General features: G+C 49.6%; 1 protein-coding gene across 1 annotated transcript in view; it reads right to left on the bottom strand.

Moving 5' to 3' along the window:
* PIEZO1 (piezo type mechanosensitive ion channel component 1 (Er blood group)) overlaps window positions 1-16,894 on the bottom strand; it is a 111,446-nt gene that overhangs the window by 12,095 nt on the left and 82,457 nt on the right. The window contains exons 19-38 of the mRNA XM_081920254.1: window positions 16,018-16,194; window positions 15,643-15,768; window positions 14,671-14,871; window positions 14,008-14,212; window positions 13,707-13,811; window positions 13,021-13,174; window positions 12,397-12,640; window positions 12,024-12,120; window positions 11,133-11,301; window positions 10,399-10,488; window positions 9,533-9,621; window positions 8,598-8,669; window positions 6,471-6,587; window positions 4,789-4,889; window positions 4,033-4,138; window positions 3,740-3,865; window positions 2,981-3,153; window positions 2,753-2,874; window positions 1,915-2,100; window positions 325-583 (exon numbers count right to left, since the gene is read on the bottom strand). Coding sequence (XP_081776380.1) covers window positions 325-583; window positions 1,915-2,100; window positions 2,753-2,874; window positions 2,981-3,153; window positions 3,740-3,865; window positions 4,033-4,138; window positions 4,789-4,889; window positions 6,471-6,587; window positions 8,598-8,669; window positions 9,533-9,621; window positions 10,399-10,488; window positions 11,133-11,301; window positions 12,024-12,120; window positions 12,397-12,640; window positions 13,021-13,174; window positions 13,707-13,811; window positions 14,008-14,212; window positions 14,671-14,871; window positions 15,643-15,768; window positions 16,018-16,194 — 2,919 coding nt within the window. The remainder of the gene's footprint in view (window positions 1-324; window positions 584-1,914; window positions 2,101-2,752; window positions 2,875-2,980; window positions 3,154-3,739; window positions 3,866-4,032; window positions 4,139-4,788; window positions 4,890-6,470; window positions 6,588-8,597; window positions 8,670-9,532; window positions 9,622-10,398; window positions 10,489-11,132; window positions 11,302-12,023; window positions 12,121-12,396; window positions 12,641-13,020; window positions 13,175-13,706; window positions 13,812-14,007; window positions 14,213-14,670; window positions 14,872-15,642; window positions 15,769-16,017; window positions 16,195-16,894) is intronic.

The following is a 16,894-nucleotide window of genomic DNA, read 5'->3' as shown; positions in this document are numbered from 1 at the left end:
CAATTAGCAAAAATTATATAATTTACAAGCTATTTTTTTTATAAAAAAAAGGAGTGAAAAAGGTAATGTGCAGGAAATGATATTATTGTGAAATAAACCAGAGAAGGAGGTTGAGGGAAGTCAGGGAGGAATGGGGAAATTTTGAAATTGTGAAAAATATTAATTGTTATGATGTAATATTGGAGAAAAATGGAAAATTAATAAAAAAATAGAAAAAGGTTCTCCACCCCTTTTGTTGACAATTATTAGAAGGAAATTTTTCATGTTCATCATCTCACTTCTACAAGAGAAGAGGGGGTGTCACAAGGATTTGGGGGGCCCCACCTCTGTGTAGATGATTGCTGTCATCCAGAAGCGCTTGCTGGGCCGCGGGATGGACAGCATAGCCCACAGGAAGACCAGGATGGGCAGGACCAGCGAGATGACGGAGGCCGTCACCATGTTGTTCAGGATGATGATGAAGTAGCAGAGCAGGTCCGAGTGTCCAGCCACAAAGTGGTAGCAGGCCAGCAGCAGCTGCAGAAAGCGGTTCTGCGAGTGGTAGAAGCGCTCAGATTCCTCCAGCTCCTCGAAGGAGACGTGCCTGGAAAGAACCAACAGGAGAGAGAGGAGGAGAGAGTCAGTCAGGCTGAGCCAAAAGGGAAAGCAGCTGGGGTGGTGTGTCTGCCTGCCTCGTCACCTGCCCATAGCCAAAGAGGTAACCCGTTTCTGCCACCCTTGCTTAATACAAACACCTTCTAGATTGTAATACATATATATATGCCCACCAACTCTGCATTCTCCCATCTGCAAAATGTATTCCAGTTGGCAAAACTTGCATCAGCTGGCAAATTTATTATTTGCCCAAGTATGGTGCAGGGGTTAACAAGCATTGGCAGTAGGACCTTGGAGACCAGGGTTCAAATCCCCACTTGGCCATGAACCCCGCTGGGTCAACTTGGGCCTCTCAGCCTAGCCTACCTCTCAGGGTTGTTGTGAGGATACAGTGTGAAGGAGGAGAGCCACACATGCTACCTTGAGCTCCTCAGAGGAAAGGTGGGATAGAAAGGTAATAAACACTTTCTTTATTTTTGTTTAGGAACTCAAGAAGCTGCTTTATACCCAACCAGACACTTTGTCCATCCCAGTCCAGGCTTCCCTCCAGATGGTTTGGATGACAACTCCCATCAGCCCCAGCATTCTGTGCCTGGAGGATATTGGGGTTGATAGGAGCCCTAGTCCAAAGCAGGTGGAGCACAGTAGATGGAGGAAGGCCAATTGAGCCTATTGTGCCTACTCTGACAGGCAACAGCTCCCCAGGGTTTCAGATAGAGGTCTTTCCTATCCCTACCTGGGGATGTCCGGAATCAAACCGGGGACACTTGCCTTTGCTTTACATGATCTACAGCCCTTTCTCCTGAAAGTGATCCATGCAAACAATATTCATTCTTCCGACCTCCCTGAGCACCTGCCTGATGGGGTGGGGAGCCACAGGCCTGGGTGTGTGTGAATGTGGCCATCCAGGCCTCTTTATCTGCCCCCCAGGACTCTCCCTGGACTGCATTATTCAATGGTCCAGATATACACCCTCTCCCTTAGTGCTTTGACTGGCTGGAATGTTTCCTTGAATTGCGATAACACCTCTTGCTTGCTTGGAAGAAGGATTGAGAGATGTGTGGGGTTGTACAAACCTGCAGAAAGGCTGGAAAATAGCCTACTGCCCAGAGGTAAGAGCCACACCCATTTCTCCACCCCCTTTTGCCAATGGCCACGCCCACCACTGGCATATGACCCCACCCCTGCAGAAGACTGCCTACGAGGAAATGCTGCAGCCTTCAGGCTGAGAATGGTTCTCTGCCCCTTCCCTGCCCACAAAGCTTGGCATATTTACCCACAAAGCCTTGAGCCCAAATAGGCGAGTGGCCCCAGTAGTACCTGCTCAGCAGCAGCTCGCTGGCCGTGCGCGGCCGTGCCTTGGAGTAAGTCAGCAGCTCCTGGGAGTTGCTGGGAGGGAGCCTCACGTCGTCTGGGAAGCCCATGGCAGGGATCTGCTCCTCACTGCCACTTCGGGTGTCGTAGCCAGTGGTGTTATTGCTAAGCACCTCTGCTCCTTCGCACCCACTGCTGGGGGGGGGGGGGGGAGAAAGAGGACAGAAAAAGTAAGTCATGCACCAGCTCCAAAACAGAGTGAATAAATGTCCCCACTTTGTGTTAAATCTTCCTAGGAAAACGCCAACAGACATTAAAAACAAACATAATAACATTAGACATTAAAAACAAACATAATAACATTAGAAAAAATACAGGTAAAGGCAGGGGGAAGGGTTTAGCAGGAGTCAAAAACAGTATAGCGAAAACACTTGTCTAATATTAGGGAAATAAAAACAAGGCCGATGGGAGTTCTAGTCCAAAGTAGCTGGATGGCACCATGCTGTGGAAGGTGGACCAATGAAGAGAGACTTGGGGGGACTCAGGTTCAAGCCCCCGCCTCCAGAATGGGGCCTCCCTAAATATACTTCATCCCATCTGTTTTAGGTTGTGGTTATAGAGGTAAGAGAGAAGGCAGCCCGTACATGTCCAGGGGCACTCTTTTCTCCACTGCTGAGCCCACCCAATTCCGGTGCACCAAATGCAGGTTAAGGAGCAGCCCCTTGCTTGAATGACATGCCGTTAAGCTCCCACAAACTCCACTGGTGATGGAGGGGGGCCCCCACACAGATCCACATGTGGCTTTGACCTTCCCCCCAGCAGCCCTCTGCCCCTATGCACCTGCCTGGAAGCCATGCTGTCTGGAGACTCTGCCGCCGTACCCGGCAAGGCGGTGTCCTCGGAGGTATTATCTGTCGCTGCTGGTTTGTACATCCTGTCCAGGACGCTCCTCTGAACCTCGCCCACCTGCAAAGTTTTACATGCTGTCACCAAGTGGATCATACCTCACCCCTTTCCTCCCTCCTTCCAAAAGACACCCCTCCCAAGCCCAGCTGTACCAAGCTAGGCCTACCTGATCCAGCTGTTGCGTGAGGACGAATCTCTCCAGCCCCAACACGGCAGACAGCTGTTCGTGCTCCTTGGTAAAGGCCCGCAGCCACTGGGTGAGCCCGTCCACCGTGGCCTGGCACAACACCCACATGAAACCCAGAACATTCAGCACCCGCTGCACCACGTTGCTCTTCTCTGCATAAAAGGAGAGCCTGGTTGAAGGAGGCCAAATGCCCATCGAGGCCGCCATCTCTGATCCCTGCAGTGGGCAACCAGTTTCCCTGACACCATGGTCTCTGGGAAAATATCCCTAACCCAAGTACTGCTTCCTAGCAACCAGGGCCGGCCCTGCTATTGGGCAGCAGATACTGAGGGGGAAAGAGCTGCAGCATTTTTGTACACACTGCTTGGCTGGATAACTGCAAAATTCTGAGATGTGCAAATTTTAAAGGCTAAAACTCTATTTTGGATCAGAACCATTAGGCAAGGTGAGTTTAAAATGCCATTCCACGTCACTATAGCAGCAACCAGAGTGGCCATACCAATAGGCAACAGATGCTGAGGGACAAGAAATTACAGCAAGGTGCTGGAAGGGCAGGACTGCGTGGGTCATGCAGTCTACACTACACTCCAGGTGCTCCCCCCCTCCCAAGTTTTCCATTGCATCTGTGAAACAGGAAAATGAATCCTCTGCTGCGGTTCTTGCAGATGAATGTGGCTCAAAGGCAGCCCAGTACACAGGGGATCCCCTACCTGAGTGTAGTCCCACTGAGCAAGGTACCTGGAGCAGCCTCTTCCTCTTCTTCTTCTTCTTCTTCCTCCTCCTCCTCTTCTTCCTCCTCTTCTCCTTTGCTGCTGGCCCTGTCTGCCATTTCACCTCGCTGGGATTCCCCTTTGGTTAGGTCACCTGCAAGGCACAGATACGGTCACACCCTCCCGCCTGGTCCGGCTACCCCAGTGCTCATCAGAGCTGGGCCTCCTGCCAATGTGGACCAAGAGGGCCAGGCAGCAGGGGTCAACTTGAGAGTGGCCACCTCTGCCCAGCCCAGTCGGAAAGGAGAGGGGAGAGGGCACAGGAAGACCTGCCTTCTGCCTGCTCCACCTTTCGCTGCTCCTTCTCCTGCCGCTGTCGCTCACGCAGCGCAGACTTGGCGTTGGTCACCCAGGCCTGGTAAGCCAGCTGGAAACAAAGCGACAAAATGCATAAATGAGAAAGCAGGAAGGAAGAAAAGACATGACTCTGGGCTTGAATGCAAGGCAACCTCATATCAATGCAGCCTCTGTCAAAAGATGTCCGAGAGGCTGATGGCACAACTAAAAGCCACACCAGGTTAATGTTGATGGCAAGCACCCACCCCACCAGCACCCCAATGTCTTGAGAGTCATTAAGTGTTCCCTGGAACTTCGCCTTGTAACATATTTCCACTGCTTGCGGTATGTGAAAGAAAGGGCTCATCCACACTTCTGCAGAGAACCCAACGGATGTCCCCCCCCCCCCCCCGATTCAGCAGTAAGCAGCAGGTTTTCCCAGGAAAAGCAGAAGGACAAAAGAAGAACTTCTTGGACCCATGTATCTTGGGAGAAACGGAAGTGTGGGTGAACCGAAAGTAGCTCCCCATGAGTACTTTGGGGCATGCACAGAGTGCTCATTAGTGAGTAATTGCAGTTGGAATGACCCATGAAGGATGGGAGTGGGGAAAGCCTGCCTCCAGGCAGTGGGGCGAGCACATTGCGGGGTGCCTTCTTGTCACCCCCCAGACATGGCACCTGGGGCGCACCGCCCCCTTGCACCCCCTTGTGATGCCACTGCTTCTGCTCCCAACTTCTCACCTGGAATGCGCTCTGTTTCGGGGGCTTCTGATCCTCCAAGACCGACTCCTCATCCTCCTCGCTGTCCGTCTCAAACAAGAAATAATCTCCCGAGTGCAGCACTGGAATCCAAAAAGACCCCACCATTAGGAAGTTCCCTTGTTTGCCCCCCACCCTGCCAGCTGCAGTGGATGGCAGTGAGGGGCACAGGAGCTCAGAGCTCCCTTTGGAGCACAGACATGCAGAAAAAGAGCCCAAGACCCCAAGTGCGACTTAAAAGACAGCTAAAAGAAGGGCACATAGAGAGGAAAACCGGGTCATTGCCCCTAGTAAAAAAGGCAAGAAGGAGGGAGCATGCAAAGAGCCTGCCTGGCTTTGGATTGGCAAATGGGAGCTCTGGTTACAATCCTGCTTTGCTGGGGGCTGAACACTGGGTCCACCAAAGGCCAACGATCTGGTTTGCTGCCGGGACAGGCGCTACCTCCCTATAACAGAACAGGGACCAGGTTGGCTCAGTGACACAAGCCTGATCTGCCCCAATGCCACCTGGGGCACCAGAGCATCCTCTGGAAGCAGAGATCAGGCTGCAAACACTGGACAAGAGATCCTGGAAAGGGTCGGCTACTTTCAGGTCATCTGCAGAGGCCTTTCTTCAAGTGAGGGCCGTAGGAGTGGTCTTTCTCCTTAGTGGCACACTCTGCCTCTGAAATGTGCTTCCCAGCTCCATGCACCTGCCACATGGCCTTATGAGCTGAAGGCATCAGGTAAAAAGACACACATTTTATTTATCTGCCCAGGCTTTTGAATTTGGGTTTGCATCACTGAACAAGGGCATGTTTCTATACCAGGGGTGGCTATCTGTTTTTGGCTCTAGAGCTGGTCACCTACAGGCCAATGGTGAGTATGGTAAAAAAAATGGGTTTGCTCACCCCCACACTCACAGGACCAAAAGTGCAGAGCAGCCGAGCAGGGAGGCTATCCTACACCAGGCTCCTGGGGTAGACAGAGAGTTGAAATCTCTGTCCGCTCTGGTGCCATACCATTCCTGCTGCCACGGCCAAAATTAGTTGAAGGGACTTGAAGAAGCAGGAAAATTTGCTTTGCAGTAGAAAGGAACTCAGGCCCCATGGCCCACAAGATAGCCACCTCTGTTTTCTGCTGCTGTTAACATTTGGGATTTCATGCTTCATACAGGTTTCTACCTAGTTTTAGCAATCATATTGACAGTATGTTTATTCCTTTGTGTTAGTTTTTTGTTTGCAAGCTATCTTGAAAAAAGGTGGGGATTACAAATTATTATTATATTATTATAATTATTTATTAGATTTATATACCATTCTTCATCGTTAGATCTCAGGGCGGTTCACAAAATGTAACACACACACACACACACACACAAAAGCCTTGCTCCCTCCTCTTTGCTTTCATTATATGCTGGTCCCCCATCGCAATGAAATCAAGATACAACTCCACAACTCTCATGCTACATTTTATTGGGTGGCTGCAATTACAAAGTGCAGATACCCACAGAAGAATCAAGGAGAGGGACACCAGCTTGTGGCAGCAATTCCCATTCTGAAGAGGGCTGACAAGCCAGGAGGGAGCAGGAATTTGGGTGCTTTAACACGACAACAATACAGGCAGCACACACTGCTGCTGCTACTATTACTAGTCCTGGGTTGTTTGGTTCATGCGGACGTTACCACTGTAATGCCCCCTCGTCCCTACAGTGCGTCTGTCCACCCTAGAGGGAGCGGCTACTTCCTTGCTGGAAAGCAGAGCTGGTGATTCTGGGCTCCCCTCAACTGAGCGCGGTCCTCCTTGTTGCAGGGAGCAAGGGAAAAAGCAGAAAAGGTCATCCTGAACCACTGTGCACTTGGGGGGTGAAATGATGGCATGGTCTGCTAACAGCTACTGCACAAGCGTGTGATGCTCTTCTCTGGCACTTGTGCATGCAAACGCTGCCCCTGATCTGAACCGCTCCGCACATAAGGTGACCTGCCTGCCCAAATGTCCTGGGAAGAAATGCAGGAAGCTGACTTATGCCGAGGAAGACCACTGGTCCATTGAGCTCAGTATCGCCTAGACTGCTGGGAAGTGGCTCCCCAGCTTCCCCTTTCTTATTGTCTTCCCCACCCGTGCAAAGCATGTGCTCTTCTCCCCCCCCCCCCAAGCTACGAGGCATCTGCAATGGAGAATGGGGTGTGCATTTTCTGTCCACAGTGCATACACATCTCTCAGATTTCAGCAGGACTTGTGCAGGAGAATATTCCAGCGGATTTTGTCAGGTGTGTCCATTTCTCACTGTGCAGGTCTTGATACCTCTTCCTTGGGAAGCTGCTTTACACAGAATCAGACCATGGGCTCCACCTAGCTCGGTATTGTCTACACTGAGATGCTGGGATTTGAACCCGACACCTTTGGCATGCAGCACAAATGCTCTGCCACTGGGCTACAGTCCCTCCCGTTCCTCAGTTCAGCAGCCCTTTGCAGATGGAAAATTTGTTGCTTTCATACCTAACAACTGCAAGTAATCCTGGTGTTTTTATAGTTCATATCTATATCATCTATCTATCTATCTATCTATCTATCTATCTATCTATCTATCATCTATCTATCTATCTATCTATCTATCTATCTATCTATCATCTATCTATCCATCATCTATCTATCCATCCATCCATCTATCTATCTATCTATCTATCTATCTATCTATCTATCTATCTATCTATCTATCTAATCTATCTATCATCTATCTATCTATCATCTATCATCTATCATCTATCTATCTATCTATCTATCTATCTATCTATCTATCTATCTATCTATCTATCTATCTATCTATATCTATCTATCATCTATCTATCTATCTATCATCTATCATCTATCATCTATCATCTATCTATCATCTATCTATCTATCTATCTATCTATCTATCTATCTATCATCTATCTATCATCTATCTATCATCTGTCATCTATCTATCTATCTATCTATCTATCTATCTATCTATCTATATCATCTATCTATCTATATCATCTATCTATCTATCTATGGCTATTTGTAGGTGTGTCGTTGATTTATTTTGTGGTTTTATCTTTTATTGTACATCACACCCTAGCATCCTTTAGGAGAGAGGGTGATTCAGGAATTCAGCAAAATACATAAAAGCATTAGCTGGTCCTGGACTTTGGAAAGGGAAGCCTGACCACTGGGAGAACCCAAAAACCTTGGAAACCACAAAGCTGGGGAGAATAACCGAATATCCATAAAGGTTCAAGGAATCTTGAGATTTTTTCTTTTTCTTTTGCACAATCTTCTGGCAGAGGGATGCTTGCACCTATGGTGTTTCTTGGGCAGGGTTAGGAACATAAGATATAAGCTGCTTTATATGGAATCAGAGCATTGGTCTACCCGGCTCAGTATTGTCTGCACTGACTGGCAGCAGCTCTCCAGGGTTTCAGGCAGGGGACATTCCCTGGAGATGCCAGGACCTTCTGTATGAAAAGCAGGTGCTCTACAACTGAGCTACAGTTCCCTTTCATGGTGAAGAGAACCGGGGGAGAAAGATCTGAGAAACCCAGAGAAGTATCAAGTCAGTGCAGAGCAGAGCATGCACGAGAGGGGGCTGGACAAGGAGCCCACAGAGGAATGAGAGAGAGAGAAAACCCGGATGAGAGGTGTGCAGAATGGAAGTGCTAGAAACCAACCACCTGGGTGGGTGTGCGTTAGTGATGACCCCCCACCAGCAGAGTTAGAAGTGCCTTAGAGCAAGATGAGGTGATGTTAGGATGCCCATCGAGCCCTTCCAGACCAGGCCTGGGCAGTACCTGTGGCATGATCCAGCCAGGGGCGCCACCACTGCTTCCTCTGGCGGGAAGCCTCCTTCTTGGTCCCTGCCTCTGTGGAACAGGGCACAAGGAAGCATGAGGGACGGGCCAAGGACCCCCACCCTGCGTGTTGCTGCCAGCTCAGACGAGGGCAGCTGGCGACCTCTGAAGGCAAAGAAATGCTCTCCTCTGAACCCACAAGACTAGGCAGGGGCAGGAGGGCAGACTTGGTCAGGGTAAGATGGGCAGCCCCTAATGGTGCTCAAGAACGCAGACAAGTAGAAGCCTGTCAGCCTCAGTGGGGTCCCATCAGTCCCAAGTGCAGTACGGAAGAGGCCCACCGCACAGGGCTGTTTGGGAGCACGGAAGGGGGTTCTACTAGATGACTCTTGGGGTCCCTTCCAACTCTACAATTCTATGATAGGGTATGAACAGTAAAGATAATACTGCACTTTGAAAATTCATTGTCAAAATGTGACACTGTAGTTAGAGGATGAGAAAGACACTTTGCTGGAGGAGCAATGTTGAGAGAGAAACCAAGAACTGTAAGACACACAGTCCAGTCCCCCATCTAGCCTCCGTTCCTAAACACCGGCATTTGGGTGTTGAAAATTATGTTGCCTCCAAAAAGTGGAGCCCACCTGATTGAGGATGAAATACTATTTGTATTAATTAGGGAATATCCTGTGGCAGTGAACAGGTTGGCAATGTGTCTGTGGGAAGATGAAGGCTCCACACAGTCATGGAAGGTCACAGGGAAACCAGGGTCAAACTGGATGTCTAATCATGAGTGTGTAGGTCAGAGAGGGCCCCCATTGACAAGGGATGGGGGTCAGGAGTTTAAAACCAGAAGAGTTCTCCAGTAAGGCTTCCAGCACTTTGAAAGCCGACCCCCATCCCACCCCATACTCCCAGCCCCAGAATCTACTTCGCACCTGGGCTCTCTGTCTCCAGGGTCTCTTCAGAGTCAGCTGCAGTCTGTCCCTGGTGGTACTTTTCTTGCTTGGCCCGGATCCGCTCCATCCTGCAAGCATGTGGCAATTTCAGGAGTATGGCACGTTGTGCCCCCTCTGTCTGGTTCCCCACCCCCTATGACTAGGTCCCACGTGATCAGAAAAGCAAGGGAGGACGCCCATGTCTCAGCCCTGTTATGTCCATTCTCCAAAATCTCTGGCCATCTCCAAGTCGCTTGTGCCAGGGATCTGGTCCACTCCATCTTACACAATGTATCAAGCCCCATCCTAGGAACTTCTGCACCCCACCCCCCATTTCTGCCTTCAGATAACTTCTGGGAAAGCCAGTTGCCCAGCAAACAAAAATGTCCCCATTAGCTCCCCGGAAACAACTGCATTGCACCCATGCTATCTGCTGTGTAGGATTGGTTCTGAGAGTTTGAGGAGAGAACAGAGAGCCTGAAATAAGCAGCCTGTGGCTGGCAGGAAAAAGGTGCAACTGTTCCATCAGGAGAGTGTCCTCTTTCCTAAGCACATTCCTCGCACTGGGTGACAAGTACTTCAGGCAAAGTCATCTAAGACCCGTCCCTCCTCAGCAACAGCTTCCCTTTGGTGCCAAGGGAAGCTTCCTAAAAAGCCTATTTGCTGCTGGAGGGGTGAGGGCAGGAGAGGGCAGGGTGGAAAGGAGGAGGCACTTGGCTTCCCTAGTCCCAGGGCTCCAGAGCGAGGGGGTAAAACTCTTGTCTCTTGATCCCCGAGAACTGGGCTAGAAGCTGCTGAGGATTAGCATGCCCCAAGCTGCTGAACCAAGAAGATGTTTCTCTGCTCTCCCCACCCACAAAACTCACTGGCGCTTGAGCTGCACTAAGGACTTCTTTTCCGCCTGGTGGTGGAAGCTCATGCTCTTGATCATCCTGGCCTTGAAGAGAGCGCAGCCCCTGTGGAGGAGAGAGAAAGCGGCGGAGAATGGTTGGAGGGGACTCTCCCTATGAGGTCATGGCTGGCACCAACAACCCTTTCTTTCCAGCACCAGCCTAAAATTTTGCATAATACTGGAACTCAGAGACATCCAGTGAAGCTGAATGTTGGAAGATTCAAGATGTATAAAAGAAAGTTCTTCTTCAAGCAGAACATTTTTAGACTGTGGAACTCACTTCCACAGGAGGCAGTGCTGGCCAGCAACTTAGATGGCTTTAAAGGAGAAGACAAATTTATGGAGGAGAAGGCTACTGGCCACAATGGCTATTTTTCTACCTCCACTGTCAGAGGCAATAATACTTCTGAATACCAGTTGCTGGAAACCACAGGAGGGGAGAGTCCTCCTCTTGTGCTTTCCCCAGGGTTTCCCCACAGCCATCTGGTTGGCCATTGTGAGAACAGGATGCTGGACCACATGGTCCATTTGCCTGATCTAGCAGGCTCTCCTTGTGTTCTCAGCTCCTCCCAGGCACCCTGCAACACTGGGGAGCAGGACGGACTCAGCTCTCAGATCAAGCCCACAGCTTTGCCGGTGACCCTCCAAAGACTGTCCCTCCCCAACTGTGTGCCAGATTCCCTCTTGCCCCAGCCCTTCCACACCCACCTGGAGGCTTGCAAGGCAGAGGCCTGGAGATCTGCCACAACATGCTGGAAATAGTAGCTGAGGAAGGCCCTGCGCTGGAGGAGCAGGAAGAAGAAGCAGATGCTGTCCCAGATGATGCCAGCTTCTTCCACGGGCAGCGAACAGTCCTGGTTCTTGTCCACATCCTTGGCTGGCAAAGAAGAGGGAAGGGGTGGCTCAGCACACAGGACCTTTTTTGGCACAGAGCAACGGAGGCTAATTCACATCCTGGTTGCTGCAACCAAAAGGGCTCTCTTCCAGTTGCCCTCCTGTCTTACCACAGCTGACCATTGGACTTAAAAGGAAGGAAAACTTTTGGAGTGGAAAATAGGTCTTGTGCAAGTTCATATGAGATAAACTGCAATAGGCAGTACAGTATATAAATAAATGAATTAACTATCTATTTTGGGAAGTTGTTGGCTTGTTTGCTCTGTATTTGGACACCTCTTAAAGATCGTGGTCAAATTTTGCAAATTTAAGCGGATTTGGATACCATTGGAGGCCATTTTTAACAGAACCTTCCCAAACTGCACTGATTTTAACCCTTGATTTCAAAACTGCAGTCTTTCTTTCTTTTCACAAAATTCACATGCAACTCCAGGTACAAGGGGACTAGTGTTTCAATCAATCAATCAATCAATCAATCAATCAATCTGAAAGGGATGAAATTCGTAACGGATTCAGGAAGTTTAGCATGCCAGACTTTCAGTTGCCCTCCCAATACTCAGGCCCACTTTCCTTCAGCGCACCTTTTCCACTTCTGTACTCCCCCTCCCTACCAGCCTAATACAGGAGGAAGTTGTGATGAAACCCAGAAAGGAGAGTGGGAGGCACCCTTGCCGTCAGCCGCCACCTCCCATTGCAAATACTCACGGTCGTAGTAACCCTTGACGGTGCAGGCCAGGCTGAAGAGCTGGATCACCCAGCAGAAGTTGTTCTGCATTTGCTGGACGAAGACGCAGGACAGGAGCTAAGAGGAAAGAATTGCATAAAGGGATGCATAAACATGAAGGAACACAGAAAGAGCTGTGTGCATTCCAGTCTGAAATTCAGATGCTCTACTGAGAAAATCTGGATAGGTCAGGCAACCCCAACTGCACACACACGTCCCCGAACCCAACCTATTCTGCATGCGTAGTTTAACCTGCTTCTGCGGATCACAGTGAAGGGCAAGAAGCTGGGCAGGGAACCAAAGAAACTCTGCTCCCCACACCACCCCAATAGCACAATGGCGTCCCGCCCCTACCGCGAGCATGTTCTTGGCAACGATAACGGTCACGTTGTAGAGAATCAGGCAGTCCCACAGCATCAGCCGGGCTCTGAGGGGCCGGCGCAGCATGGCGGTGCCACAGAGCAGCAGGTAGAAGCAGGCCATCAGGTATCCCAGGCCAAAGACGCTGATGCGGTTGGCGCCTGCGACAAAGACGATGACCAGCACGAACCAAAAGAGGTAGCGGAACACACACACCTTCAGCATGTCAAGGTAAGACCTGGTGAGAAAGAGATAGGTGGGGGGAGAGGAAGTACTTAAGAAGAGGCATGCTAGATTAGACCAAGAAAGCAGAAGGCCAGATGACCTCAGGATCCCTGCCAACTCTACCATTCTGTGATTCCCAGCCACTGGCATTCAGAGGTCTACTGCTTCCAACCATGGAGACAGAATGTAGCCATTATGGCAAGCAGCCACTGATAAGCTCATCCCCCAGGAATTTCTCTACTCCAAAACCCATCCAAGTTGGTGGCTCTCACGACCTCTTCCAAGAAGTGAATTCCACAAGTTAACTAGGCCTGTGTGAAGAAGCGCTTCCTTTTGGCTCCACCATGCCCTGATTGCTGAAGGCCGATGGAGCACACAAGCTCTCTGTCTCACCTGCAGTTAACAAAGTTGGGCACAGGGTTTGGCTTCTCCTGTAATGACTCAAGCTGCTCCTTGTTGTCACCGGCCAGTTGCACCCACTCTTCGGTCTGCTCGTCCACAAAGACCTTCCATTGCCGTGAGGCACAAAGTAAGAGGAGGAAGTCACCTATGAAAAGCAAGGCGGGTTAAAAAATAATAATCCAGGACATGCACCCAGTGAGAAGGGTCGTAGGGTTAAGCAACAGAGGCATGATTGGCAGAGGCACCTGCCTTTTTGGAAATGGAACATTGCCCAGGAATCTCTCACCTCCTTTCCCAGGGGCTACACCCAACACTCGTCCTTCCTCCTAAATGCTGCAGCCTGTGACCTGCTAGGCATCCTTGGACTCCCATCCTTGGTCTCCCATCAGCCCCAGCCAGCATGGTCAGGGATGATGGGAGTTGTAGTCCAACAGCACCCAGAAAGTGACAGGTTTTCCCAGCTCATTTACAGGAGCTGTTCCTGGTGCTGAATCCCAGTCACTCTCAGACTCAAGATTCAATTGGCCATGCAGAGTAATGGGGCAAAGACTCCCACAGCGGCCCCAGGAAAGACTGGGTGTTGAACGCCGCAAGACCTCGCTTTGCCGGGCTCACTCCGCCACTGCCTGCCACAGGGGAGGGTCGAAATGGCACAAGGGCCGTTTCACAGTACTCACTCATGAGATTGATGGAGTTGGGCTTCATGTAGAAGTCTGGGAAGTACATCCACTTGATGAGAACAGAGTTGATGGGGATAGCATGGCTCCACCTCCAAGGGTAGTCTAAGGGAGGTAAGAGGGGGTGAAAACGCTGGCAAGTAGAAAAGGGCTCCTGCATAGGCACCTCTGTCTTCCCCAAACCCCCCGCCTGCAGAATGGGGTACAGAGGCAGAATGGTCTCTCTGCAAGAGATTGCCACCCGCTCTTGGAAGAAGGCTCATCCTTCTAGACCTCCAAGGGGCCCAAAATTGTCACTCACCGATACAGAGTACTGGAGGGATACCAACGCACAGGAGGTATTGGAAGAGCAGGAAGAACGCCAGGAAGAGACAGTACTTGGGCCAGAGCCTGGCGATGGCATGTCGCCGACGGCGCGTCAGGATGACAACCAACCAGCAGCCGTGAAAGATCACCATGAAGTTCATGCGCTGGCCAATCACATTCACCGTCATCAGGAAGCAGATCTGGATAGGTGGGGAAAGAGGAGAGAAGGGAGTTTGCAAGACAGTGGCTTTGGTAATGGGGTCTCAGACAGGGCATGGGGGAACAGGGAGCCTGGAATAAAGCTCTTGTCCCAAAATGTGTGTGTCTGGGGTGTGTGTGTGACACCTCCTTCCAAGTTCAGATGATATATAATTATATGTTTTATGGCTTCAACCCACCCTGGAACCTTGTGGAGAAAGATGGGTGAGAAATCCAATAAAATAAATAACTACTAGGCAAAAACACATTAACTGTTAGGTTAAATATGTTGCAAAAGTCTCCTTGGACTATTGATGAAGGCTGGCATAAAAATGAAATGAAATGAAATGAGCAGATTTTCCACCGCCTGGCAGATGATGCTTTCAATATTGTCCCACCACTCTGATTTCCAAGCAGTGCAGATAATCAAGACCTGTCAATACACCCTCTGCCCTCTCACCTCTAGGCCAAACTTGTAGTAGAAGTAGTTGACAAAGTATTTGATGCAGTTTAGCAGGCCTTTATCCAGGTTCTGACGGGTTGCATCCTCAAAGACTGTCTGGGTGACTGGAGGCACCAGCTGGTGTTGCTTACGGTAGTATTCCTGGCACCGGTAGACAATGGCCTCGAAGACCAGCAGAACCAGCACTTGCAAATGGTTCTGGAGGAAGAAAGAGACACACACATAGAAAAAAGAGATAGCAGAGTCTAATGACTGAGGTGGAGAGAAGAGAACGAAGCTGCAAAATAACAAACTTCCTAAGCTGGGATTCCAGAATGCCACCTTCCTGGGTTATGATTGCAGGTGGATGCTGAGAAACAGTTAAAATGATTAAATCACCCAGGTAGTGTGTGAATATGAAGGCTCTGAGCCACCACAGGAACAAAAACAACAAAAGCACCACTGCGATTGATCATTACCTTGACTCATCCCACATTTTCACAGAAGGAACTGAAAAAACGGTTTCCACCTCTGGTTTAAGTACTAAATTTAATATCTATAAAATGTCCTGAAGGGCTTTTTATGACGAAGGGCAGTATAGAAATTTATTGTATGAATGAAAATCCACCACTGTGGCAATGAAGCCAAAAAACATGACTGGGTTATATCAAACTGGTTGCCAACCTTCCTTCTGGATACAGCTTCCCCTTCCCAAATAGCAGATCTTCCCAAATCATAGCAGATGCCAGAAGCGAAAAGAGTTGGAGGCACTAAGAGAGCTGGTGTGGTCTAATGATCAGTGTTGGACTAGGATCTGAGAAACCAGGGTTTGAATCCTCACTCACCATGAAGCTGACTGGGTGACCTCTCTCTCTGAACCTAATCTACTTCCCAGGGCCATTGGAAGGATAAAACGGGGAGGGGAAGAACCATGTACCTTGAGCTTCTTGGAGGAATGTAAGAAATAAATAAGATGGATTGACCACTCACCTGGATGTAACCCAGGTTGGGGTACTCCTTTCTGATCCCAAACCAGTTTGCTGGGTCGACAGGATGCTGGTAGAGTGTTGAGTTGCCAATCTCCTCTGGCTGCAGATTGGTGTTGTTGGGCTGAGGCTACGGAGCAAGCAAATATTATATCATTATATAATATGATACAAGAGATCAAAATTGGGATATTATATTCTTTCTAGTGTTGCAAGGAAAGAAAAAGCCCCCAAGATGGTGGAGGAGAACGCCTGACCCTAATCTCATCGGTCTGGAACAGAACAAAAATAAGAAATTTGCGGGATGACTGAATGTCAGTTTTCGGCTGCCACCCCAAACACAGACCCAGAGACAGGTTTTGGAGCCCATCTCCCATACCTCTGTGCAGTTATAGGAATAATCTTCTGGGTTGACAATCTTCAACTGATAAAGCATCTTGCAGACAATGATAATGCAGACCCAGATGGTGGAGAGGCACGAGGCCATGTGGCTGAAACGGCAGTAGGGGATGGCAAAGGCCCACAGCACCATCAGCACAAAGTTCATCACCGACACCTAGATGAGAGGAGAGAAGCAGAGGGTGGAGACTTGCAGGAGCGGTTGTATGGCTACATACACACCAGACATTTAAAGTATAGTTGTATCTTGGAAGTTGAAAAGAATCCATTCTGGAAGTCTGTTTGACTTCCAAAATGTTCGGAAACCAAAGCACAGCTTCTGATCGGAAGCTGCAGAAGCCACATTGGATGTTTGGCTTCCAAAAAAAGTTCAGAAACCAGAACACTCACTTCCAGGTTTCAATCGTTCGGGAGCCGATCTGTTCGACAACTAAGGCGTTCAAAAACCAAGGCACGACTGTACACACACACACACACCGCCCAAGAAAAAGAATCTTGGAAACTGAAATTTACCCCTCAAACAGCTACAATTCCCAGCACCCTTAAACTACAGTTCCCAGGATTCTATGGGCATGGGGGAAAAGAGCTTTAAATGTACACTGTGTACGGAGCCTATGTTTCCTTGCCCATTGGCAGTCATACCTGCAAAACTCCTGAATCTGGTGCACAGCTCAGGGTTCTGCCTTTATTTTTAAAAAGTTTGTTTGCAGTCCCATGTTACAGAGAAAATATGTCACCATTGCCAGGATGGGCAGGGGCTAGGTGAGACTCACAACAGCCACAGAGAGCGTCTGGAGGGTCAAAGGGGGCATGTCCCCTTCTCCATTCCCCCAGGGGAGCCTCCTCCCTTCAGCAGA

The sequence above is a fragment of the Podarcis melisellensis genome, assembly GCF_964234715.1.
Source record: "Podarcis melisellensis genome assembly, chromosome: 8".
NCBI lineage: Eukaryota > Metazoa > Chordata > Lepidosauria > Squamata > Lacertidae > Podarcis > Podarcis melisellensis.
This window is presented reverse-complemented; position numbering and strand designations above follow the sequence as displayed.